The sequence below is a fragment of the Peromyscus californicus genome, unplaced genomic scaffold (assembly GCF_007827085.1).
Source record: "Peromyscus californicus insignis strain IS unplaced genomic scaffold, ASM782708v3 Scaffold_9__1_contigs__length_137607984, whole genome shotgun sequence".
In the NCBI taxonomy this organism is placed as follows: Eukaryota; Metazoa; Chordata; class Mammalia; order Rodentia; family Cricetidae; genus Peromyscus; species Peromyscus californicus.
In genome coordinates, this window is record NW_026294617.1 from 37,857,453 (window position 1) to 37,884,940 (window position 27,488).

At 38.2% G+C, this 27,488-nt stretch overlaps 2 protein-coding genes across 4 annotated transcripts in view; one reads left to right on the forward strand and one right to left on the reverse strand.

Annotated features, from left to right (window-relative positions):
- Nucleotides 1-2,272: 2,272 nt before the first annotated feature.
- Serp1 (stress associated endoplasmic reticulum protein 1) lies at nt 2,273-6,158 on the reverse strand. The gene is made up of 3 exons (XM_052730205.1): nt 5,724-6,158; nt 5,395-5,470; nt 2,273-4,179 (listed from the first exon to the last, which is right to left on the reverse strand). Exons 1-3 carry the CDS (start codon nt 5,805-5,807, stop codon nt 4,139-4,141), a joined length of 201 nt encoding a protein of 66 aa, XP_052586165.1. The 5' UTR covers nt 5,808-6,158; the 3' UTR covers nt 2,273-4,138.
- Nucleotides 6,159-6,270: 112 nt separating this feature from the next.
- Eif2a (eukaryotic translation initiation factor 2A) overlaps nt 6,271-27,488 on the forward strand; it is a 30,918-nt gene continuing 9,700 nt past the window's right edge. The window contains exons 1-9 of one of the 3 annotated variants that reach the window (XM_052730201.1): nt 6,271-6,400; nt 13,209-13,278; nt 20,240-20,314; nt 23,042-23,160; nt 25,285-25,384; nt 25,913-25,995; nt 26,701-26,774; nt 26,904-27,048; nt 27,188-27,304. In XM_052730201.1, the coding sequence (XP_052586161.1) occupies nt 6,373-6,400; nt 13,209-13,278; nt 20,240-20,314; nt 23,042-23,160; nt 25,285-25,384; nt 25,913-25,995; nt 26,701-26,774; nt 26,904-27,048; nt 27,188-27,304 (811 nt within the window). In that variant the 5' untranslated portion in view covers nt 6,271-6,372. The remainder of the gene's footprint in view (nt 6,401-13,208; nt 13,279-20,239; nt 20,315-23,041; nt 23,161-25,284; nt 25,385-25,912; nt 25,996-26,700; nt 26,775-26,903; nt 27,049-27,187; nt 27,305-27,488) is intronic. The other 2 variants (XM_052730202.1, XM_052730204.1) reach the window with 2 other exon arrangements.

Below are 27,488 nucleotides of genomic sequence, written 5' to 3' on the forward strand. Positions count from 1 at the left end.
TGATAACACTATTGATTTTCTATTTTTCTATTATAGGAAAAACCAATAGTAAAGGTCCATTGAACTTTCAACAGAAACTGCATTTATGAAAGGACAATCTTTTCTTCTTTCAATTAGCAACCTAAAAAAGAAAAGCCTTTTCTAAAAGCATATATGAAATGCACATAAATTTTGTGATCAGGTCTGTGGTTTCTAGAGGGAGTACAGTGAGTCAGAACATCTTGGCTTTGTTTCTGTTCTTCAGCAAAACTGTGATAACATACATCAATATCATACATCATTTACATGTTTCCTTTGGACTACTGCAGCAGTTATGACCATGCCTTTGGTTATTGCATGTAGAACCTGATCTATTCACAGCTCTATCTGTGTGTTACTTAGTAATCACTGGATAAATGCATATTTTGTTTGTAAACTTCCCACAGTTCTATCTTGTTTCTGTAACATGCATGGATTTGAATCATAAAAGACCAGTTTTTTTTCTCTTTAGTTTCTAGTATTTCATTGCTCATTAATACTTTATTCTAAATAAGGTCATGGTATCTTAATCCAATTTGGAGCATAGTGGGTACAATGGAGCTGGGTTTGGCTAGGACAAGCTAAGGGAGTGTGAAGGTTAGTGTTGTCAAGCTGACAAAATCAGGACTCGTGGGAGATGGGCCTCTGAGCATGTCTAGAGGGATCTCTTGATTGAGATGGAATTCACTGAGTGGTACCATTTCCTAGGCAGGAGATCCTGGACTTTTTAGGAGCGGAGGCAGTAAACTGAATACTGGCAATATACGTCTTCATTGCTCTGTTCCTTATTACAGATGTGATAGGAACAACTTCCTCAAGTCCCTGCTGCTGTGACTTCCCTCCTATGATGGACTACAACATGGAACTAGGAGGCAAAAGGAACTCTCTAGCACTTCCTCCCCTATATTGCTTTGGTCTGAGTATTTTATCATATTAATCTGAAAGAAACTCAGGCACAGACAGATGAAGAGTTGCTGCTGTAGCCAACTCCTTCCTCCTACCTCAAAATTCAGTATACTTTCTAAACAGAGAATTTCATGATGTACGTTTTACAGATGTCAAGCATTATGGCTTTATTGATAGTCCTAGTACTAAGTCCTAAAATAAAACGGTTCTGTATCGTGGTCCTGTGTGCCCTAAAACCACCAGTAGCCTCACACAGAACCCAAGTTGACCTTGCAATGAAATATATGGGTATACACATCTAAGTCAATGACAATGTGATCCTGCTACAATGAAAACCTTGTGTAATTTTAGAAGCCTACTTATTTCCAGCAACATTATATACAACCTAGCATATACAATGAAATGGTAACTCCTTGTTCTCTTAGAGCTAAATCATTATGAGTATTTGGGTAAATTTATTTCCACATTGTACTAAACATTACAAGATAATGTAAAATCTGAGTAGAAAAGTGAGATCAAAAAAATGTGCTTTTTCCTTGAACCAACCTTGGGTAGTAACAACTATATGCTAAGTAGGAAGTGTTTCTTGCTTTTTACACATTTTCCTTGCTATCACATTCAATTACAGACCTTATGTGTGCGTCTCAGTACTATTTCTTTTGATTTAAAGTGCTGACTAGTCTTATGTCAACTTGACATACAAACTAGAGCTACTTAAAAGGAGAGAAACTCAATTGAGAAAAGGCCTCCATAAGATCCAGCTGTAAGGCATTTTCTTAATTAGTGATTGATGGAGGAGGGCCTAGCCCATTATGGGTGATACCATCACTGGCCTGCTGGTCCTGGGTTCTATAAGAAAGCAAGCTGAGCAAGACATGAGGAGCGAGCCAGTAAGCAGCACCCCTCCATGGCCTCTGCATCAGCTCCTACCCCCAGGATCCTGCCCTGACTTCCTTTGATGATGAATAGCAATATGGAAGTGTAAGCCAAATACAGTCTTTCCTCCTCAACTTGCTTTTTGGTCATGGTGTTTCATCACAGCAATAGCAGTAACCCTAACTAAGACACTTAATTAGTACAGGCATTCTATTTCTTCCTTTCTTTCTTCTTAAATTTTTTGAGACAGGGTTTTCTCTGTGTAGCCCTGGCTGTCCTAGAACTCACTCTGTAGACCAGGTTGACCTAGAGCTCAGAGAATTGCCTGTTTCTGTCTCCTGAGTGCTGGATTAAAAGGATGTGCCACCATCACCTGGCTAAATACAGGCACTCATTAAAATAATTTTCTATGAACTATGAAAAGTACTCAAATAAGAATTCTGCAGAATCATTTTCTTTTACAACAAAAACATCAAATATCCAGGGAACTTTATTTTTAAACCATAAATCAAACAGACACAGCTTTCATTGACCCAAACATGCATAATCCAACCTGAATATAAAATGCACTCAATAGGTAAATTACATGAGACACAAAGGGAATGTAATTTTACAAATGTGAAATGATTGCTATAGCAATTTAACAAATTAATTAAAATATTGTATGTTTAAAAAAAATACCTTAAAGCCAATTATCTATAGTAAACTGAGGGAAATTCTGGTATGGAATGATTTGATTCAAAGGAAATAAGGCACCTGCTATAAATTTAGAGAATATCTTTCACTTTTAAAGTTATAATAAAATAGAATTAGTTAACCAAGACTTGCTTCAGAGGGAGAATCAAGTGCAGGGATTCACTTATGGGTGAACAGGCAGGTAAGCATCAGTGATGACCCTGCAGACCCACAGCCAGCTTTCTTTCCTGTTCCAATACACTTAAGTTCCTATACATCCCCAACCACCTTTCCTTCACTCTCCTCCACATCTGAGGGGAGACAAAGTCCCCTGTGAGGTTTACACTGCTTACAGAACAAGGTAGCAAATTTCCCTTCTGTTCCTTTGAAAACAGGTTATTTCAAGAAATCGCCTCAGGAGTGAGGCAATTAACAAAGCAAACACAAGCAGGCTTCTTCCAGTTCATACACAGACATTGCTCGGCTTCTGTACCAAGTTCTGGCTAAGTACATACATAGTCAGGACTTGTAGTTTTCGACAGTACCAGAAAGCCCCAAACCTGCCTCATAACTCTCACTCTTACTATTAGTAAAAAGAAATTTGATCAATCACAACCTACAAAGTCATACAAAGGAAGACTAGAATGATCCGTCTCAGTAAATTCATTTAATTCCGAATGCTACTTTAGATTGACCTACTCAGTACCCTAGGGGCATTTCAATCATAACTTTTTAGTTGATGTGCCTTTTGGGTATTAAAAGTGCAATTAACATGCTAAGATATCTTATGGCACACTGGACTCAACATGTTTTGATGAGGCATTTATTTCTTATAGTCTTTCCCCCTTAAGTTTTGTCTAGCACAGAAAACCCTTTGATAAGTTAATTCTGGTGAAATCAGTATAACATAAGCAAACCTTCCCTAATTTCATTCCACCATGGTAGCTTTTAGTGAAACTTCAATCACTGATTAAGTTACAAAATGTTCAACCGAGTTTCAAATGGGATCTTAGGTGACTATTCTTACTCATGCAAAATTCAAGGCTGTGTAACAGAAACATCGTTAAAACAGATGCAGCTGTAAGCATCTCTACTTATAGTATGCCCTTGAAGCTTTTAAAAAGTTTTAGGTGACAATGATTGTGGTAAAACTAGGCTGAATAGTTGTCCATTTATAAGCACCTTATTATAGGATAGTCACATAACCCTATAATGGAGTGTGCTTTCAATTCAAGAGAGTAATAAAGTGCCTAGCTATATAAAACCTTAAGATTCCAAAATTTAAATTAAGCTAATTGCATTTACACATTAGGGTTAACAAAATCTATACCCTGTCTACACAGATTTAATCTAATTAGCCATAAGTTTTAATAACCACAATAAAACCCATTCTGTACTGAATAAGTACAGTCTACTATTGGAACTTAATAATCAAATTTTATTGCTTTATTCATGTGGTGCTTTTGCAAGGCACTGTGGTATGGACTAGAAAACCTGGAATGATTCTTGAGGAAACCTTGGAATGCCACATGAAGGATGATATGAAAACGTCATTCTGAGGCAGGATGATTTACTGAATTGCTTTAAACTAGGGCATCGAACATCAGGAATGAGTTCAAGCTAAAATTCACAGGAGAATGGAAACATCTTAAGGTCAGTCACTTCACATGCCCATCCTGATACTTTGAATAATCTGGAAAATTGCTGTAAAGAGAAAGAGAGAATATTAAAATAAGCTGACTAGAACAGGTCTGTCAACAGAAAAGTAATCTACTACAGTAGCTGCAGAATTCAGAATATTGTTACAAATGCTAATCTAACTTTATTATAACAGGAAGCGAAGGCAGGTTTACCATAATTAAATAATTAATGCCTTTACATTACTATTATCCTGTGGTGCTGGGGATGGTACCCAGGGCCCCAGGCATGCTAGGTAAGTCCTCTGCAGTGGAGCTACATCTCCAACTCAAATTATTTCTTCAATCAAAGGTTCCTTGAATTTTACCTGTAAGGTGTCCAAGAGAGCTTCCAGACAGAAATTATTTTAGAAGTTAAAAGCACCAAAACAAATGAGTTTTTCTACCACAGACTTATTTCAATTTATTTCTCACAAATCCTTAAAGGCCTGGTTTCTAATGTCTGCATATTTCTTCATTCGCACAACGCTGAAATTCAATAATCTTTGGGTTATATAAACTGGTTGGCTCTTGGCCATATATCAAGAAAGCTTCCAGTTTTTAAGTTTAGGAGAAAGACAAAGCGAAATGTGAAATGGAAACCCCAGTAACTGTAGAATGTGGAAAACAAAAGCATCTATCTCAATATTAAAGCAATACACGGGGCAGAAGGATATTCTGTAAGACATCTGCAGAGGCAAGGGTCTACCACAGTAAAAGCAGCCTGTCTTAGTAACTAAGTTTTCTCAACATAATTTTATTAACCTGAAAACATCTGTCTCATACATTAAATTGCCAAAGAAGTATGTTTCCTCCACAGACAATCAATTCTTTGGACTATCTTACTTTATAGACTTAGTTTTTGACATAGAGACCTTAGATGCTGATACAGTTCAATCAAGTTCTAGGATCCAGATGTTCGCGATGTTCTTAAGATTTTTGCAACACCATTGATAATGGGGTTACAAATCATTTTTATTCCAAGAGTTGTTTGGTCTTTAATTTCTTCCAAATGATCATTAGGAAGATCTGATCTCTCTTTCCCTCTTTTTTAAAAATCTTTTATGTGCACAAATCAAGGTGGGAGAAATTTCTGGGGCACCACCCTCCGTGATACAAGAAACTTGGTTCACAAACAATTCTGAGAAACTCTCAGCAGGTGGGTTGAGAACAAGCGTGCATAGGACTCACCACTGAATGGTCACCACGTCATTCTAAACCAAGAGAGCCTCTAAACACTTACCAGAGCCACAAACAACAAAAATGAAGAGGGCCAATAACCAGGGTCCTACCGACGCTTTCTCTTCGGGGGCATTTCTCTGCAAAAAGGAAAATCCAGTTTCAAATGCAGAGAAACCACTTGGATCCCGGGTTCCCGCGGCCTGCAACCCAGGGCCAGGTCGCCGACCCTGCATCTCACAGATCGCACAGATCTCTCTTCCCGCCCCAGATTCCACCGCAGCTGGAGTCCAGAGTCAGGCGGGTCTGGGGAGAACTCGCCGCGGCCCCGGCGCGGGCCTCGGTCCCCCGGTCCCGGCGTCGGAATGGAGAGGGGTGCCCGCTTTTCCTTACCGAGGTCTTGGCGACGTTGCCGCGCTGAGTGATGTTCTTGCTGTGCTTCTCGTTGGCCATACGGATCCTCTGCTTGGCGACCATCTTCGCGGCGCCACCTGCCCCCAGGAACCTCTCGGACTCGCTCTTTCGCCGCTCCCGGGCCGCCGGGAGGCTCGGCTCGCGGTGCCTGCGCTACCGACGGCCACTGGGCCTGGATGCCGAGCGCTGGAGCACCGGAGGGCCGGCAGCCGCCAACCACAGCGGTCTGAGCTTCCTAGGGGCGGCGCGCCGGGGGAGAGCGGGCCGCGGGGCCGAGAAGCAGGAGCCCAACAACCGGACAGCGCAGCCGGCAGCCTCGAACTACTCCGGGTTCGGCTGCCAACGTCAGCACTGGGCAGACCCCGCCCCGCGGAAGTGCGGGCTCCGCCCGCTCTAGAGAGGGAGGGCGAGGACCGGCCGCAGCCTCCGCCCGGCCCTTCCACGCTCCGGAAAGCGAGGACCCAGAGCTGCGCGTGCGCGCGCAGGGACCGGAAGTAGATTGGCCCCGACGCTGCCGGCGCCGGAAACACCAGCTTGCTGTCTCTAAGCTTGGGGAGACGTGTAGAGGCCGGGTTCGGCCTTCATTGAACTCTCACCCCAGCGCGTGGGTTTCTCTTTCCGGGACAAGATGGCGCCGTCCACACCGCTGTTGACAGGTGAGTTCCAAAGGAGCGAGAGACTCTTTCTTCGGGGTGGTTTCTTCCTGTGTCTTTGCGCTGGAGAATTACCTGGCAAGCCTTGGAGTCCGACTTGCTCTTTCTCGTGGCTAGCGGAAGGACCAGAATGTCTTTTGATTTATTCGATAATAGCATGGCAATGGGAAGTGAAGCCTCCGCCTCTAATATTCCCTCCTCCCACTTATCCACGTCCATCATTCTTCATCGTCCACAGGAATAGACAGACAACAGAAAGTGCTGGTTAGATGTGTGACCTCTGGTCTGCAGTACTAGCGTTGCTTGGACCTTTCTTAAATCACCTGCCTCTATGATAGAAGAAACGCGACTCCACACATCAAATTCATCTGAACTTAATTAAAAATTATGTATTCCCTTTTTTTTATGAGCTTTGTAGGACTGAATAGGGAGCGAGAAAAAGCTAGTACAGGTTAGATTTCGTGAGGAAGATGTGTCTTAGGGTGGCAGCACTGAGCAGGATAATGTTTTTCTAACATTTTCTGTTGCAGCAGTTGTGAGCATTTTAAGAAGTAGAACATTAGAAGACTCTTGGGAATTTGAAGCTGGCACAGTTTGTAGTGCTTTAAAGAAAATAACCTCTTCGACATCATCGGGGAAGGACGAGATCATTAGGAAAGAAGTATATTTTTGAGAATTGGGAGTTATGACCTTCTGAGGCATGTTAAAGCTTTTATACTTCTTGCCATTCTAGGAATACGTTTTAAGATCCATGCGTACTCCTATTCATTTAGACTACCATAATTTATTCACCAAATATTTATAAGATGGTAGCTATAATCTGCTAAACACTATGCCAGACTGAGATTATTTTGTTTTGTTTAGATTTATTATAAAACTTATGTGTCTGTGTGTGAGCATGTACACCGGAGTGCAGGCCTTAAGAGACCCCGAAAGGGTGTGGGATTCCCTGGAGCTGGAGTTACAGTTGTGAGCCCCACCCTAAGGGAGTGTTGAAAACTGAACCGGAGTCTTCTGGAAGAGCAGCAAGTACTCTTAATGTTAAGCCGTCTCTCCAGCCCTCTGAGACTGTTTAAATGGGATAATTATGAAATTAAATAAATAGTTTCTCTAGCTTCATAAAGATGACTCTGTTGCATAGAGGTTTTAATACTAAATGAGTATCTGAATTCTGTTTAAAAATTCGTACATTAAAAATCTATTAAGTATTCTGCCCTTTTGAGCCAGTGTGAAGTAGATCCTGTTTGGCCCATCATATGGATCACTTGTAATCCTGGAATAGCTCTTGACATTATTGCTTTTCCATCCCATGTTATCTTGTATTCCATCAGTACTGAGCTGTTCAATAAAGTCCTTTAAACTATTCTTTGGGATTATCCTATTCTTTCTGTTGATTTTGCAAGCTTCTTCCAAGCAGTTTCCCATACTTCCGGGCCACTTTCTGAGCTATTTTTATACCTTCTATATACTAGGGGAAATTTTTTTTTTTTACACTTCACAAAGGAAATTCTCTGTTTAGATATTTTTTTTCCCTGCTAGACTGTAAACTTCTTGGTATTAGGGATAGAGTCTTATTCATCCACACCTTTTCAATACCTAGTCTGGAAACCCAGTAAAAAATAGACAGTAAACATAGGAAAATAAGTTAATGAAGAATAGATTGTTTGTGTATAATCAAATTAACAAAGAATGACAATTTTTCCTACAATGCTCAAAGTTAAAGTCTTTGTTCTGACACTTTCTCATAGTCTCATAATTCTTAGATGCCCAAAGATTACTTGGACAGATTTACACTACAAATTTGCAGGGTCAGGATAATACTCAGATATTTCCACTCTATATTCTACCAATAAAATGCACTGCTTAATCTTTTAAACATTCTTATTTTTAAGTTTTTAAATTCCCAAATTTTGTTTAACTTATGCTTATGGATTTTTATATCTATGAATAATTTGGAGCTTAACAATGAATTTTATTGTTATGATTCTAAGTCAAAAATGAGAAAAGACCAAAACATGTAAAAAGTGAGTCTTTAAACACTTCTTTTTTTTTTTTAGTGTCAATGAAAAGTTTTTTTTTATTCCCTGCTTCTTGCTTTTCTTTCATTAAAGGACACAAATTCATTCTCAGGCAGATAGTCAACCAGTTTAGTAACTCTAAAGGAAAGAGTGTTTTGTTGTTCGGTCAGCATTCCCAACAGAAATCTCAAGGCTGGCTGTCTTTGCCTTGATTTCACTCTTCATCCTTATATCAGGCAACTGTTAATCAGGAGATCAGGGCCAAATTATATTCTTACCTTTGAATATTCTTAAAGGAAATTAGTAGTTCCTAAAGAATGACTTGATGTTATGTATGTGAAAATGATACCCATTATACTAACTCCCTAATCATCAAAAACAGATTCATACTGAGTATAAATACACTATTTTAGCAAATTTTACATTCTGTTCACTTTGTCACATTCAAACACTATATACCGAATTCCTTATCAGAATGTTATATATATAATGTGTTGCATTTATTTAAAAGCTTTGAGTCTACAAATTTTTGATAAATATTGAAGTCTTAAAGTTTCTGTTTACTTAATTTCTGTTATCCTGTCATCAAATTATTACTAAAAATAGTTTTTTAAAAAATGTTTTTATTTGGATATCATTTAAGACTCATGAAAGTTACAGAACAGTTAAAAAAAAGAAAAGTACTTAGCCTTCTCCAATGATAACATAACATAAACATTAAATTTTTATCAAAACTAGGAAGTTGACACTGACACAGTAGTGTTCACCAAACTACAATCCGTACTTAGGTTTTTTTGGTTTATGTGTGTGTGTGTGCTCCTAGAAGATTTTATTACACATACGTCAGACTCCAAAGAAACTCAGGACAAATGACTAACTGTGGTGCCTGTTAGCACATGCCAACCTCTAGGCTCTCTCAGCAGTTGCAGGTACCTGTTGCAGCGTCCTGTCACCTCTCAGCTCTTTTCATAATACCCCTTACCCTAAACCTCTCTAACCCAGCCACTCTACTTCCCTCCCTTCCCATAGCTCCCAAGACCTATAAAGTCTGCCATTTCAGTCATGCTCTTGGCTATCTTTCTTCGTTATCTTGGCTCTCTTTCTCTTCTCTTCCTCTTTCTCTCCCCCTTACTCTCTCCCTCCTCACGGCCTGGTAGAGTCTGGACACTTCAGATGCCTCTGGCTGTTTTCTCCCTCATACCTACAATAAAATCTTCTCAACTGTACCTTGGAGAGGTTATGTGCTCATTTTCATTCAATATACACATTCATGAAAGGTAACTTTGGGTATTTTGTTTTCAGAGTTTCCTATTTTAAGAACGTAAACGTGAACAGCTAGATGTGGGGGCTCACACCTATAATCCTAGCACTCAGGAGACTTGGTCAGGAGAATTACTCTGAGTTCCAGGACAGCCTAAAGTACAATGTGAGACTCTGTTTCAAAAGTAAATAAGCCAATAAAATAAAATAAAATGAAATAAATAAGAACATGAGCATGTGCATGTGGAAAAGCAGTTGATTAATTTGGCTCAAGATTTCGCTTGTCCCTAAAAAAGGCAGATACCAAGAATAGATTACATGAGACATTGAATGTTACTTGAGCCAGAAAAGCGTGGCAGTTTTCACACTGGCTTTTAAAATGGCACATGTTGTTTTCTAAGACTTCAATTCTGTGTAAGAGTATGCTTGACATGGGTTTTGTTTTTCTTCTTGTTGCTGTTTTTTCTTACTGCTACTATTTTGGGGTTTACCATCTGCTTCAGTATGAAGTATAAATCTTCAATACAAATTTTAGAAAAACCCTTATGGTTGTCTAATCCCGTACTGTTGCTAGAAATGAACAATGTAGAGGATCAGTGCTACCAGTGAAAAGTGTCACTAGAGCTGGGGGAAAGCTTCCTGTTCTAGAACATAGGTAGCTGAGGTGAGGTAAGGAAAAGCTTCCTGTTCTAGAACATAGGTAGCTGAGGTGAGATGAGGGAAAGCTTCCTGTTCTAGAACATAGGTAGCTGAGGTGAGATGAGGGAAAGCTTCCTGTTCTAGAACATAGGTAGCTGAGGTGAGATGAGGGAAAGCTTCCTGTTCTAGAACATAGGTAGCTGAGGTGAGGTAAGGAAAAGCTTCCTGTTCTAGAACATAGGTAGCTGAGGTGAGATGAGGGAAAACTTCCTGTTCTAGAACACAGGTAGCTGAGGTGAGATGAGGGAAAGCTTCCTGTTCTAGAACATAGGTAGCTGAGGTGAGATGAGGGAAAGCTTCCTGTTCTAGAACATAGGTAGCTGAGGTGAGATGAGGGAAAGCTTCCTGTTCTAGAACATAGGTAGCTGAGGTGAGATGAGGGAAAGCTTCCTGTTCTAGAACATAGGCAGCTGAAGTGAGGTGAGGAAAAGCTTCCTGTTCTTGGTCCATCAGTTTAAGCACATGCGCTTGGGCTAGCAGTGAGAGTAACAGAACACTTTGATCACGTTCGCATTTTAGAGTTGTATTGCAGCCTTATTAGGACTGTGCTGACAGCTTGCTATTCTATTCTGGATTTGTATATAAATTCTGAAAAAGCTCTTTAGTGTATTAGATTCTACTACACCTTTGTGAGAGTGACCTTACACTGGCTAAATTTCTACGTAATGTACAACTAAGGTATGGCCTTAATAAATGCCCTAGTTTTAAATTTTATTTGTTTTATCCCTCTAATGTTTGTTACCATATGGATTATGCTGGATGTGGTAGGACATGCCTTTAACCCCAGTGCTAGGTGGCAGAGATAGTTGGATTTCTGTGAATTCAAGGCCAGTCTGGTCTACTTAAGAAAGTTCCAGGCTAGCCAACGCTACATAGTGAGATACTGACTCTTAAAAAAATTAATTATAGTATTAAAAAATACAGCCTATTCTAAATTCTAATGTATCTTATGTACATTGCAGCAGGTTTGGTGCTGAGAAATGCTGCTGCCTTCCCTGTGTAGTAGCAGAAATTTAATGCTGTAAAGAAAACTTCAGGGCTTATAGAGGTAGCTCAATGGTAGATACACTTAATGTATATAAGGTTGATTAACACACACACAAAGTAAAAATAATAATAATAATAATAATAATAATAATAATAATAATAATAATGGGTTTATAATAGGTTTACTTCCTCTGGGCATGGTACCTCATTGGAGGCTGATCTCTGTGTTCCAGGCCAACCTGGTTTATACAGAGAGGTCTAGCTAGGCCAGATGGGGATACATCATGAGGCCTTGTCTCAAAAAAAAAAAAAAAAAAAGAATGGTTCACAAACCTTCACAGTGTTAAAGTCTAGGACATATTTTGGCACAGAACATTTTACAAATTTCATTGTAGTTTTTTTAAAATGATTATCTTCAGCACTGATTCAAATTATAGCAGTGGATCAAACTGGCCTCAAACTCTTTGTGTTCCTGCCTCAGCCACCTGAGTATTGGAATGATAGGAGTGCCACCACACCCAGCTAGAAATAACCCTGAAGAAAGTGGTAAAGTCTTTTCAAATCTCCAATACTTAGCACATAGTGGAGACACACAGGAGCACATCAAATAGTCTGTAAGTCATTGTGTACAGACTTTCAGTTTTGAAATGGACAAAGCAGCTTGTTAGGCTCCATTTTATTGTAGGGTACTGATGGGGGCTGTCTTCCCAAAATAGTCCAGCTGGTATTCTGCACATGAGAAAGTGGCATCCAGCTGTTTGCTTACATATGTCTAAGAGGCTTTATGTGTTTACTTACATGTTTTCTATTTACTAAACTGGCTACTCCATAAAGATGTAGATAGCATTTATGGTTCCTTTACTTTCATTCTAACTAAAATTATTGACTGTTCTTTTGGACTTCCTGATACGTGAAATTGAGCTAGTTAATTCTTAGTCAGGCTAAGTATTATTTTAGTAACTGTCTCTTTAACAGTTCTTGGAGAAAGAAAGAAATGAGAGGATTAGAATTGGAGCTAAGCCCCACCCCATGTATTAATTTATTACTTTCCTAGTAACTAAGAGAAGGGTCGGAGTCTGACTAGGAGAAATGGAAATGTAATGGAAGCCTTGGGCATTAGTTCAATTTTCTTCTCTTGGGTACTTGAAGTGCTGTTGAAGTAGCAACCCATCACTAAATCCTGTTACATTTTCCTACATGTTACATCCTTATTTCCTGCTTTTCATCCCTATTGCTCCTCTCTGAATCAAATATCCACAGTCTTCTCTGACAGCTACTACAGACTTTCTAGTCCAGTTCATTTTCTACATTGTACCAGACTGATCTTTTCAAAATGTAAATCTGGTTTTAGAAATCAGTCCGAAACTCTTGAGGTTTTATTCTTAAGACACATTGCTTAACTTAACATCCATTTTCTTTTAGGTCTGCAGCCTATTTTCTTTTTCCAGCTTCTTTCAATCTTTTTTCTTCTTTCCAGCTTCTTTTTAAGCTTCTTTCTGTTTGTTGACATTTTCTGTCTTTCCCTTGGATTGTTTAAATTTTTTACTGTTCTCTTTGTTTAACTGTATCCAGCTAAGTTTGTGCCCTTTCTACTGACCCAGTTGCTTTTGTTTTGATGGTTACATTGTTTTGAAGTTTTCAAGTTGCATATTTATTTCTATTCAGTTACATGATTTTGAAGTGAAAAGGCAAGAAAGGGGACTTGAAATGTTAACATTCTATAGTATAAGGAAATGTTTCATGATTTCACTGTATTTTGAAAGCCCTTTGCTTTTCATTAACATCCAGTAATATCACTGGGTATTTCTTAGCAGAGTAAACAAGCTTCTTTCCATTGTTTTCTTTAGTCCGAGGATCGGAAGGACTGTACATGGTGAATGGACCACCACACTTTACAGAAAGCACAGTGCTTCCAAGGTATAGCTTCTGTCAAATGATATATAAGAAACATACAATGCACTCCAAAAGGTTTTTGTTGATATTTTGTAAAATGTTTTAGTTTTTATGTGGGTGGGTGTTTTCCCTATGTATGTGTCTATGCAACACTGTGCTGGTGCCCATGGAATCCAGATGAGGATGTTGTATTCCCTGGAGGTGGGGTTACAAATAGTTGTGAGCTACCAAGTGGATGCTGGAAACTGAAGCTGGGTCTTCTGGAGGAGCAATGAATGCTCTTAATTGTGGAGCCATCTCTCAGCCCATTGACCAAAAAGAAAAATAATAGGTAAGCTAGTTTCTTGGGATGTTTTATTAACAAGATGGAAAGAATACTTATTCTTTGCCATGAAAAATAATCTTCAGATTTGAAAATCAATGACTTAGGGTCTAGATAGATGGCTCAGTAGTTAAGTACTGTTCTTTCAGAGGATCCAAGTTAGATTCCCAGCACCTACATCAGGTGGTTCACAACTACCTATAATTCTGAGTCTAATGGATGAAACACCCTCTTCTGGCTTCCATAGGTATATGCTACATGTGCATGTGCACACCAATAAAAATCTTTTAAAAAAAGAAGAAGAGAAAAAAGAATTAATGGCTTAGCAAGGAGAAGTATAAATGTTACTGTAATTGAGTTCATACATTTAGTTTGGAAAAGTTTCATCTTCTAGAATGAGAAGAATTTGCAAATATGATAATTAAGTTACTATTAGTCATCACTATGCTGCCAGGAGATGAAAATGGCATAAAAAAGGAAGAAAGTAAAATATATGTGTTTAATATATTTCTGACTAGGTATATTTTTTTCCCAGGAAGAAACCATGGAAGGTTAAAACAAAACTGAATAAAAATGATAACCTGTAATAGGAGACAAAAGATAGGATTCAGGAGACATCTGTGAATGAACTTTGCTATACACATAGTTTTGACATTGGTCTATATAATTCTTTTAAATAATAAAATGGATAAGAATAGAAAAATTAGAATGATTAAATAAAACAAGTGAATTTAACTCATGTTGGGGTGGCAGTATAATCTTATGAATATCTGCATAATTATTTAATACATTCAGCAGTGTTATTATAAGCTAGAAGTTGCTATTGTTACTTAAGGCTATTGAAAAGATAAAGTAATTCTGCTACCTTTATGTTGGTATGACCACATATCTGAGTAAACAAAGGAAGGAGTTTATTAGGATTACCGTGGGTAACTGGTCCCTTGCACTTGGGCAGAACGTAGCAGTAGCAGGTTGCAGAGGACGTTCTTCACATCATGGAGGCCAGGAAGCAGAACTGAACAGCAACAGGAAGGCTGTTCAAGATGTACAAGAGGCCAGGGCAAGATGTAGCCCCCACCCCAGGGCATGTGCCCACTAGTGGCCTATGGCCCAACCAGAGTCTGTCTTCCACAGTTTGACCACCTTCCAATAGTCTGTTCACATTTTGAATCTATCAGTAGATTGTTGCTTGAGTTTTCCTGCCTGGCCCACAGTCAGGACAAATCTCTCTCACCCGCCAGTCCCACAGCCTCTCAGACCCGACCAAGTAAACACAGAGACTTATATTGGTTACAAACTGTATGGCCGTGGCAGGCTTCTTGCTAACTGTTCTTACAGCTTAAATTAATCCATTTCCATTAATCTATACCTTGCCACATGGCTCGTGGCTTACTGGCATCTTCACATGCTGTTTCTCATCATGGCGGCTGGCAGTGTCTCTCTGACTCAGCCTTCCTTCCCAGCTCTATTCTCCTCCTTGTCCCGCCTATACTTCCTGCCTGGCCACGGGCCAATCAGTGATTTATTTATTGACCAATCAGCAACACATTTGACATACAGATCATCCCACAGCAGTAGATTAAGCCATTCATTAGATGACAGCTCTCATGTAGACAGAATTTTCTAGACCTATAGAAAGAAGACCACCTCTGTGTCCACTTGTGACTCTGCCTTTCTTTCTTCCCAGCATTCTCTCTGCCCCCAAAATCCTGCCTAGGTATTGGCTGTTTAGCTTTTTATTAAACCAGTCACAGTGACACACCTTCGCACAGTGTAAAGGAATATTCCACAACATCCCCCCTCCCTTTTTTTTTTTTTTTGGTTTTTCGAGAGGGTTTCTCTGAAGCTTTGGAGTCTGTCCTGGACTACCTCTGTAGACCAGGCTGGCCTCGAACTCACAGAGATCCATCTGCCTCTGCCTCCCGAGTGCTGGGATTACAGGCGTGTGCCACCATCGCCCGGCCATCCCCTTTTTGTCTAAATAAAAAGGAGAAGTTTGTTTTTTTTTTTTGGTTTTTCAAGACAGGGTTTCTAGGTGTAGCTTTGCGCCTTTCCTGGAACTCACTTTGTAGACCAGACTGGCCTCGAACTCACAGAGATCCGCCTGCCTCTGCCTCCCGAGTGCTGGGATTAAAGGCGTGCGCCACCACCTCCCGGCTAAAAAGGAGAAATTTTAACTCTAACATAATAAAATGATAAAATATAAGAACATTTATCAGGTAAGAATTACATTTACAATGTAATTGGCATATTTGGAGAAAATACCCCATTATTTATTCTATCTTGATGAGTCCAAAGCTCTGTACCTAATTTACCTTCTATCATAACTAAGGAAAACTGCAACTATAAGACCTAGTATTCAACTCCATCAAAGACCCTGAGTAAACAGGAAGTGCAGAGCAAACAGCTTCCAAAACTATAAGGAATGAGAGATATCTGGTTGCCTGGACAGTCACCCCAAGGTTCCTTTGCAATGTTGGGGCCATCCACCTTTGACCTACGTTTGAATCCTAGTTCTGTCCAGTTTAAAGTCAGGAAGCAGTGATGAAAGAATGATGGACCTTATGAAAGGGTCATAGGCATCAACTGGAAAGAGTTTAATGCCAACCTAAGAAGGGACAATTTGAACATTAAGGATTATACTGCAGAATAAAAATATTAAGTACATGAATACTCCAGAAAAATAAAGTAATTCTCCACATCCATACCATATATATCATGGTACAATCCCACTCCTACCCCCTGACACACAGAGTTTCTTTGTGTAGCCCTGGCTGTCCTGGAATTTGCTTTGTAGATCGTGCTGGCCTCAAACTCAGAGATCCACCTGCCACTGCCTCCTGAGTGCTGGGACTAAAGGTATGTGCCACTACACCTGGCTTAAAAAACTCCACATTTCATAGTCACCAAAGAGTTGATGAATACAGGTTCTTTATAGGATTTGTTAGTAAATGCAGAAAAGAATAATGGGATATTTTGTAATCAGAAAGAAGTTGTGGTTTAGACTAGTGCCTCTCAAGGTTTAGGATGTACCGAGATTGTCTGAGTGGATTATATACGTAGCCTGAAGATGGAATCCTAAGACAGCTGTAATTAGATAGTGTGTTTTAGTGTTTGTTTTGAATCTAAATGTCAGAACTTCTCCCTTACCGTACTTTGAGCAGTGATCGTGGAAACAGTATGTTCAAGTGTGGCTTTCATTCCCCTATAGTTGAGAACAAGCGGTGGTATTAGAAGATGAGCTAGCCTAGTCTTTTCAGCCTAGTAGTTGAGGGTCAGGAATAGATGGCTGAATCCAGCACAACCTCACTCTCTGTGAGAGCAGAACAAGGAGATGCAGCAGCTTCCTTGGGAATTGGAATTTCCCTTCTCATTAAAGGGCCCCCCCCCCCCATTGTTGGGGAACAAACCCAAGTTCAGAAAGTTTTTTAAAAGATTTCAAAACTGAATCTTGCCACTATTTTAGATGTATGCTTCTGGCTCTTCATTAGAATGACCCGGGGTTTCAATCCAGGCCTGCTTGGGGTTCAGCCTGGGCAATTTGATGAGGAATAAAAAAGGCCAAGAATAGAACTTAGTTGAAAAGTAATTGCTTTGTAGATGCCGGGCACTGGGCTTAGTCTCTCATACTGGAAACCAAATGAACAGAAACCTAAAAGAAAGAAACAACCCAAATCCAATATAAGTACTGAATGTTACATGGTAGGAAGGAGTTATTTTGTGAGATGATATGGCATGGTTTTCATTATGATGTTTTAAAACTGTCTTTACCAGTTAGAGATGTATGCTGAAGTATTTGCATAAAATGATGTAACATTCTGGCCGGGCGGTGGTGGCGCACGCCTTTAATCCCAGCACTCGGGAGGCAGAGCCAGGCGGATCTCTGTGAGTTCGAGGCCAGCCTGGGCTACCAAGTGAGTTCCAGGAAAGGCGCAAAGCTACACAGAGAAACCCTGTCTCGAAAAACCAAAAAAAAAAAAAAAAAAAAAAAAAAAAAAAAAAAAAAATGATGTAACATTTGATTGAATTTTTAAAAAAACATTATGTATCTGGGTTTTTTGCACACATGTAATGTCTGTGTATCCCATGTGTACCGTACCTGCAGAGGCCAGAAGAAGGCATCAGATCCCCGGGGACTGGAGTTAGAGACAGCTGTGACTCTCCACATGGGTACTGGGAATTGAACCAAGGTCCTCTGGAAGAGCAGCCAGTGCTCTTAACTGCTGAGCTACCTCTTCAGCCTCTGATGTTTTGTTAATTTTAGTATTTGAATGAGCATTTGAGGTTGGCAATGAGTACCTACATTTTGTATTTACTTAAAGTTTTTTATTTAAAAAAAAAATCACATTGACTGGGCAGCTCCACCTCTTTAATCCAAGCACTCAGGAGTCAGAAGCAAGAAGATCTCAGAGTTAAAAGTCAGCCTGGTTTATATAGTGAGGTCCAGGACATCCAGGGCTACCTAGTGAGACTCTGTCTCAAAAAATAAGTAAATTATATATGTATATAATTTATCCATTACATCTATTATTATATATTTGCAAGGAAAATAGCCAAAATTTTTCATTTGCCAAGATTTAGAAAAGAATTGATGGATGAGAGATGGAAAAGTGGTTAAGAGCATTGGCTGCTCTTCAGAGTACCATGGTTTAACTCACAGTACCCATACAGCAGCGCATAACCTGCTGGGACTCCAGCCCAGAGATCTGATGACCTCTTCTGGCTTCCCCAGGCACTGTATGCATGTAGTACACAGGTTGACATTCAGGCAAAACACTCATATGCATAAAATAAAAATAAACAGAATCTCAACAAAAAAAAGAAAGAAAAGAATTAACCTCTGGATTCCATAATGTAGTAAAATTGACATCAGTCCTAAACACAGTTCTAATACAAGTTATTAAAATACTGTTTGTGAGGTAGGCATGGTGATTCTCGCCTTTTATTTCAGAATCTAAGAGGCAGTCAAGTGGATCTCTCAGCTCTAGGCCAGCCTGGTCTATAGAGTAGCTTCCAGGACAGCCAGGGCTACACAGAGAAACCTCATCTCATAAAACAAACAAATGCTATTTATAACCATTGAAATAAGGGTATGATTATAGAGTCAAAATGAGGTAGGTAGGTATGAGTAGGTTAGAATAAGCTAAAACCTGGGAGGAATTAATAAGAATAGAAATCTTTTGTCTTCAGGTTTGAGAACGAGTTATACTACAATAAGGCAGGAGACCTCTTGTTCATAGCTGTTTTTATGGGAAAGGTATTTTGTAAGTTTCATTGTCTATAAAATGAGTATAAGTTACCATAATTTAATGAAAGCAGAAGCAAAAATACCTTAAGGTAAATTAATGAGGTGGTGGTGTTTAAAGGGGCGTATTGGTTACTTCTTATTGATTTTGCTGTTACTTAGCAATTGAAATATTTGTTTGCCACAAAGTTCCCCACTTAATATCACTACACCAGGAGACATGTAAATGTTTACTCGCATTTCTGTCTGGCTAAGTCTTCGTTGTTATTAGATATATTCACAGTGGTCATCTCCAGTAGAGAGTTGTAATACTTATAGTGTTGATTTCTTGATAGAATGTTGACACTGGTCATTTTTCCACGGATGATATTCAGAAGCCTGCATCACCATTTACTAAGATCTATGTATTGTTTTTATTATTATTATTAATTTTGTTGTTGTTGTTTTCGAGACAGGGTTTCTCTGTATAGTTTTGGTGCCTGTCCTGGATCTCACTCTGTAGACCAGACTGGCCTCGAACTCCCAGACATCTGCCTGGAGCTTTAAGGTGTGGCCACCACTACCCAGCTCTGGCCTTGTTTTTATACATTAGGTCTCCACTGGGGAAATTGATAGAATAGCTTAGTCTTTGAAATCCAAGAGCCCTTTAGTCCTTGAGGGTATTCTGTCCACTCCTGTTTTGTTATGCAGATAGTATGGGGCCAGTCTGTACAAAGCCTCTGCACTGCAGTCCCTCAGCTTGCTTAGGGGTGACAACTAATAACTTGCACATTCAGTTTCATTGTTTTGCCTTCTGTGGTCACTCTCTTAGTTGGTGTTCTATTGCTGTGAAGAGACATCATGGCCATGGTAACTCTAAGAAACCTTTTAATTGGGGCTTGCTTATAGTTTCAGAGATTTAGTCCATTGTCATCATGGTGGGGAGCATGGTGTCATGCAGGTAGACATGGTACTGGAGAAATAGCTGAGAGTTCTACATCTGGGTCCAGAGGCAGCAGGAAGAGAGAGTCACTGGTCCTGGCTAGAGCATTTGAAACCCCAAAGCACACCCCCAGTGAAATGCTTTCTCCAAAGAAGCCACACCTCCTAATCCTTCTCAAGTAGTGCCATTCCAGATGACTAAATGTTCAAATCCATGAACCTATGCGGGCCATTCTCATTCAGACTACCACACCAAAAAATGATCTATTTCTGAAGATTTGTCTGATTGCATAAAGCCAGTTTCCAGCATACTTTACAATGGTTGCTAACATTTACATTTTAAGAGATGAAGTATTTAAATAGACAACATTTTGGAGTAGTTTCTAAAATTTGTATAAATTAATCAAGTCATTGAATTAATGGATTGTAGACTTTTCAATCAGATTTTTTGGAAAGTATTATTAATGCCTTTTAATTTAAACTTTTTTTTTTTTCAGGGAATCTGGAAAAAATTGCAAAGTCTACACTTTTAGTAAGGATGGGACATTGTTTGCCTGGAACAATGGAGAAAAGTTAGTGCTCATTTATGGAAAATTTTATGGGCACAATGAATATTACACAGCTGGCATGATTTGAAAAGCATGTATTGGTTATCATTGATAAAGTCTCATTGTCATGTGCATTTGTTGTTATGTGTAATGAGAGTACTTTGAACACCCTCAAAGGTGTTCTTATATAAATGCCATAAATTGAGCTGTGTAGTAACTCAGAATTAAAAATAATTGTGAAAAAATTATTACTGAGGAAATCAAAAAGTTATTTCAAATAGTGTTCTAAGTTATTGGTTAGGGTTTCTTAAATTCACATTTAGAAAATAATTATTTTTTGCTTGTTTACTTTAGACTTTGTATTTTTGCTGTCAAACCAGTAACTAAGTTAGTACTGTTAATTTTATTGTGTACAAAAGTATAGAAAGAATGATTAATATAACTTACATTATGTAAACTATCAGATTACAAAACTGGTCTTTTAAGAAAATAATTATTTTCGTTAAATGATCATGATTTCCTAAAAGCAGTTCTTTCTAATTTTCTACAGTCACTACATTATTTCACAGATCAAGAAAATGTCCAAATATCTGTTACTTATTTTTCTTTTGTTTTCAAGCATATACTGTTAGGCTTTTCAAAAGAGAGAAAAATAATGCATTAGTCTGAAAATAATGAATTTAAAGTTCTTTATAGTGGTAATATATTTTAAATTTTTCTGAAAGTTAGGTAAAATGTGATCTTTTTTAAAAATTAACTATTAAAGATTGTTAAATTAGTTGATTTGCTTTTTAGGGTGTTGACTAACCAATAAAATCATTGCAAATCATTAACAATATAAGCACATTGAATCTTAGCCACAATGTTAAAGTTTTTGTTTTGTTTTTGAGACAGGATCTCTCTATACATCCCTGACTATCCTCATATTCACTATGTAAATCAGGCTGGCCTGGAACTCACAGAGATCTGCTTGCCTCTGCCTCCTGAGTGCTGGGATAAAAGTTGTGCGCTGCCATGGCCCAGCTTTTTAAATCTTTTTAATATATCCCTGTATGCTGTTTTAGATAGTATCATCATTTAATAGTATCATCAGATGCTAACCTTTATTTTCTTAAAATGATGTGATTATAAAATATTGTTCCAGGGCAAGGCAATCAGATATGAGTATTGATTGTGGTCTTGGTCAATTTGTAGTCATCTAATTCAGAAACTATAACAGATCTTTCCTTAAATAGGATTTTTTAAAATTTTATTAAACTAGGAATAACTATTGAATATCACCAACAGTAAAAACAAGCAAGCCTCATTTTCAGATGTGTTGTTTATTGTTTATAATTTGCAAAGAATCATTGTGTGTAGGGGATGCATATGCATGTGTGTTTGTTTAAGTGTGCAATATACTCTCTTTCTTACTGGTTTCTGCTTATCCTAACCATAGTATCCTCCTCAGACATGAGCAGAATAAAATTTATTGCAGCAATTTCTTGAAAAAAAATATATTCCATCTTATATGTATGTATGTATTAACCCTAAAAAGATTAATTGTGGGTATACCTAAACCTGTGGCCAACAGGCCAGATACCTCCCAGAATACCCTTCAATGCATTCCAGCACAGTTTTAGACAAAACATCATGCTGCATTGTCTAAAGGTTGGGCAACCTCCAACTTTTTTTTGAGACAGTGTCTCTGCATTTGGCTGTTCTGTAATTCATTATGTAGATCAGTCTGGCTGTGAACTCACAGAGATCTGCTTACCTCTGCCTTCTGAGTGCTGGGATTGAAGGCATATGCCACTATGCCCAGCTCAATTTTTAATTAAAAAGTATGTATTTATTTATTTACATGTATATGGATTATATGGGTGTTTTGCCTGCATGTGTGTCTGTGCACCATGTGTGTAGTGCCCATGGAAGCCAGAAGAGGCTTTAGACCTGGTACTGGAGTTCCAGGTGGTTGTGAGCCATTGTGTGAGTGCTGGGACTCCAACAAGTGTCTCGAGAAGAGCAGCCACTACTTTTAACCTCTGAGCCATCTCTGCAGCCCCACCCTGGGACTTCAGTATGTCAGGACAAGCTAACTTCCAAAACTTGGCTGTAGCATTTATCAGTAATATGCTGATCAGGTCAACTCATTTAATTTTTTTTAAGTCTAAATGTATTTGTTTATAAAATGGAGATGATGACGCTTGTAAGGATTCAAATGAGAGATTTACAGAAAGTGGTGAGGCCACTGCATGGGATTATGTAGGAAGTATCCAATATTGAACTACTTTAATTCCATGATCACTGCTATTTTGTTGTTATTGTAACACAGTAATTCTTGATAGGTCTATGTGTTAGACAGCTCTTGAGATCTTAATAAACATGCTTACTGATTTCCCCAACTATTACAGTTTCTATTGATTCAAATGTAACAAGTGTGCTTCAGCATTCTGCCTCGTGCCTGCCTTCCCTTTGACTTGATGACCCCCAGCCTCCCTGCAGCCTAGCTGTATGCTCATTCAGATGGTCGTAGCTCTTCTGGTCCTTGCTGCTAATTCTGTACTATTTCTCAATACTTTTTGTTAAAATTTACATTTTTTTTTTAAAGTTAATGTGTTTCCTTAGTGTTTTTTGAAACTCTGAAAAGTAGCTTTTATAAAAAGTGAACGATTTGGAGTGTTTTATGTTTGAAAAGAGGCATGAATGTTTTGGTTAGTGCTGGCTGTTATAAAATGGTATTTTTGCTGAAGTAATTTCTTTTGAAACCAGAGTAAATATAATCAATGTCACTAACAAGGGACTACTGCACTCCTTCGACCTCCCAAAAGCAGTTTGCCTTGAATTCTCGCCAAATAACACTGTCCTGGCAGCGTGGCAGCCTTACACTAGTAAGTATTTCCCTGTAAAAATATTCTAGCAGGACCAATTACATTTGGTGGGGAAAAAACTAAGTTTATAACCTGTAAGATGGCAATTTAAGGTCAAGCAGACACCCCCACCCCTCACCCCCACCATCTGCAGGGAATAGGATCTTAGTGTATGACTGAGGCTGCAAGTAAGCCACACCCTTTAAGTGGTCTCCATATCAAGTAGCCTGGGCTACTTGTACAAACTCTGTAGCCGTGGATGATCTTGAACTTCTAATCTACTGTCCGCACCTCCTGGATGGGGGGGATTTCAGGTGTATACCACCATGTTCCATCCATGTGGTGCTAGAGACCAAACACAGGGCTTCATGCATGCTAGACAAGTACTCTACCAACTGAGCTCTACCCACAGCCCCAGCTTTTTCATCTTAACCAGGGACTTATTGTGCTGTGACTGTAACTTTTACCTGTTAGCGTTCCACAGGAAAAGTAACCCAAAAATGTTGTTCATAATTTCATGGATAGAAGATTCATTCTCATTGCCAGTCCTAACATCAGTAATCATGCAGCCTTTTCTTATATTAAATAAGAACTTTGACCTTTTCACTTTAAGGAAACTCTTCGTAGCAAATTGCTAGCATCACTACTTTTGTGTTCCCACTCAATAAGTAAAATAAGGGTTACTTGCAAGCACTGTGTCCTCTGCCAGTAAATATAATAATCAAGGAGGCTACTGGGTGGGTAGAAGAATATGGGTGTAGTATGGATACAGTGGATACAAAGATAATTAATGAGGCAGGTGGATCTCTGTGAGTTCAAAGTCAGCCTGCTCTACAAAGTGAGTTCCAGGATAGACAGAGATACATAGTGAAACCTTGTCTCACTCAAAATAAACAAATAAGTAAATAAACAAGCAAACAATAAACAGAATGGGATGGCTCAAGATTTCATCATTTAAGATGGTATGCAATTTAAAATTAATGAGTTATTTCTGGGATTTTACTTTTAATATTTTTGAGTCATGGTTGACTTTTAATGACATACTTCAGGAAGAAAAGTGGAAATGTAAGTTATGAGATAAAGAAGAAAAACTGCAAAAGAAAATTTAGAAAATAAATAACTGTTGGCTAGAAAAAAATCTCTAAAGGTCTGGAATAATAATGATTTAGTCAACATTTAAAGTAATCACTATAAGCAAAAGACAGTATAATAGATATAATATCAAACAAGCATTTGTTATGACAGAGTATGTAGTCTACATGCTTGTGATTCCAGTACTTTTAGGAGGCTGAAACAGGAAGATTGTGAGTTGGAGAGACCTTGTCCCCCAAACCAAAAAGGATAGGAAACAGTGCCCTATTTTGATACATTTAAAGCCATCTAATGGTAATGATATATGAACTTTCATCTAGCTATGCTTTATCCATACAAATATAAGAAAATGGTATAAAGACTGTTTTAAGAATATTTGGGGCTGGGATGTAACTCAGTGGTAGAGTACTTGCCAGCATTCCTAAGGCCTGGGTTTGATCTCCACACTACATAAACTGGATAAGGTATCTCATGCCTGTAATTCCAGTACTCACAATCAGAAGTTCAAGGTCACTCTCAGCTACACAAGAATTTGAGTTCAGTCTAGGATATATATGACCCTGTCTCCTTAAAAAAAAAAGAAAAAAGAAAAAAAAAGTGGGAAAACATTCTCTAACAATGACAATCTTTTTAAATAAATAAACGATAATAGTTAATTGTTGGATTATAACCCTCAGGGTTTTATTCTTCCAAGAAAGAGACTTGGACTCTAATGAATCTTGTTTTTCCAAGTAAATTGAAGGGAAATTGAGAATCATAAGTGATGGGTACAAACCTTCATGACTTAATCCCTTTAACAGTAATATATGTCAGAATTAGTAAGAAATCCCTCAAGTATTCTTAATCATTTCAGAGATGGGCTTTAACTCAAACAACTATCATGTTGTCATGGTTTTAGTAATGAATGATTAGCTTCATAATTAAAGACAGGAAGGAAAGTTGATTTTAGGCAATATTTTATTTAATATTCTTAATCTTATTCTAAGATTTTTGTGAGAATGAAATCTTAGAAGTGTTAGAAGACAATCACTATAAAAAATATTTTTATTGCAGCTTCTAAAGATGGCACAGCGGGGCTACCCAACCTCCAGCTTTATGACGTGAAAACTGGAGCATGTTTGAAATCTTTCATACAGAAAAAAATGCAAAACTGGTAAATAAATGCTTTAAAGTGCTATTTTTTAAAAAATTTAGATTTATTTTAAGACTGTTTTGCCTGCATGGATGTATGTGCACCTTATGTATGCCTAGTGGCCTTGGAGGTCAGAAGCATCAGATCTTCTGGAATTAGAGTTATAGATGATTATGAACTACCATATGGGTGCTAGGAAATGAGCCCTGGTCATCTGCAAGAACAAGTGCTCTTAAAAGTTGAGCCACCTCTCCAGTCTGGAAAGTGGTATTTTCACAGTCTTGCTAATGTCATTGTATATCTTTGTTCCTCTAGTATTGACTTTGGAAATAAATTATTCTAAAATCCTGGTATTTAAGGGGTTTTAAGTATATAGGAGTATATTATAGTAAAATATTATCTCTTTTAGTTTTTAAAAAGAAAGGAACAATATATTTTTAATGCTAGACCATTTAATAAGACTATTAGTATTGTTGGTAGCAGACATAATGTTAGTGTTTTATCTTAAACAGCATCAGCGCTTTGACATGGTTTTACTTTTTCCCATAGGTGTCCTTCCTGGTCAGATGATGAAATTATTTGTGCACGGAATGTTAACAATGAAGTTCACTTCTTTGAAAACAACAATTTTAGTATGGAAAGACTAAATAACTTTATTATTTACTTTAAATACAGTTTTCAAAGGTCTTTTGTTTGTCTTCAGTGCTAAGGATCTATCCCAGGGCTTTCACACATGCTAGCCAAGTGCTCAACCACAAGCTAGCCCTAATCTAAATATAGAATTTTCTTTTCCTCAGTGGTATTATAGGGTCAGGGCCATCATAAATATTATTGATGTATTTATCCCATTAACTAGGGTAGCACTATTACTTATTAACATGGATTCTCAGTGCTGAGGATAGGGTAATCAGTATCAGCTATATTATTATTTATCATATAGAATTTCTGTATGCACATTTTACATTAGCAAGCTGAGGACAATCTTTACCATCTAATGGAGTCTATGAATTGTTTAATAAAAAGATTGGCATTTATTGGGGCATATACCATGTACTTGGCATGTGTTCTTAAAATCAATCCCTGGGAAGTAGGTAGTATAATTAGTATCATCTTATTACTTGCCCAAGTTTATACACCCAGTAAATGGGTTAATGGAATTCAAGCCTAGTTCTGTCTGGCTCTCATCCATGCCTTTTCTACGGGATTGCTCTGCCTCATCTACATGAAACTACAAACTGTTCAGTTTGTAGTTACAGTAGCCTTTTATAATGAATTCAGAGTTTGATGTGTTTTTGTTAACTTATTATCAATCTCTAATCCATCTCCTCTCATTTTAGACACAATAGCAAATAAATTACATTTGCAAAAAGTTAATGACTTTAACTTATCACCTGGAAGCCAACCGTATAAGGTAATTTCTGTTTTTATTTATTTATATAGAACTTAAGTCTTTTCTCTTTTTTAAAAGTAATTCTAAAAACATTATCTCAGTTTTTATGCTTCTAAGAGTTAAGTACTGATTTATGCGTGTGTATTTTAGGTGGCAGTCTATGTCCCAGGAAGTAAAGGTGCACCTTCATTTGTTAGATTATACCAGTACCCTAACTTTGCTGGACCTCAGGCAGCACTGGCCAATAAAAGCTTCTTTAAAGCTGATAAGGTTACAATGCTGTGGAATAAAAAAGGTACGGTGAATAATTTTCATTTTTGCTATCAAATATTAATTTTGACGTTCATATATATGTATATATATAAAGAAAGCAATCTATAGATGATTTTTAACTTGTATTTTGAATCTAATTGAATACTGTTTCACTGTTATAGCTACTGCTGTGCTGGTAATAGCTAGTACAGATGTTGACAAGACAGGAGCTTCCTACTATGGAGAGCAAACGCTGCATTACATTGCAACAAATGGAGAAAGTGCTGTAGTACAATTACGTGAGTACACCCTAACAGTTTCTCTGTGGTTAAAATCAGTGACAGTGAAAGACACACACACACACACACACACACACACACACACACACACACACACTCCATAAAGGTAATACACACACACACACGCCATAAAGGTAATACAAACTAAATTCTTTTTTGTTTTTCGAGACAGAGTTTCTCTGTG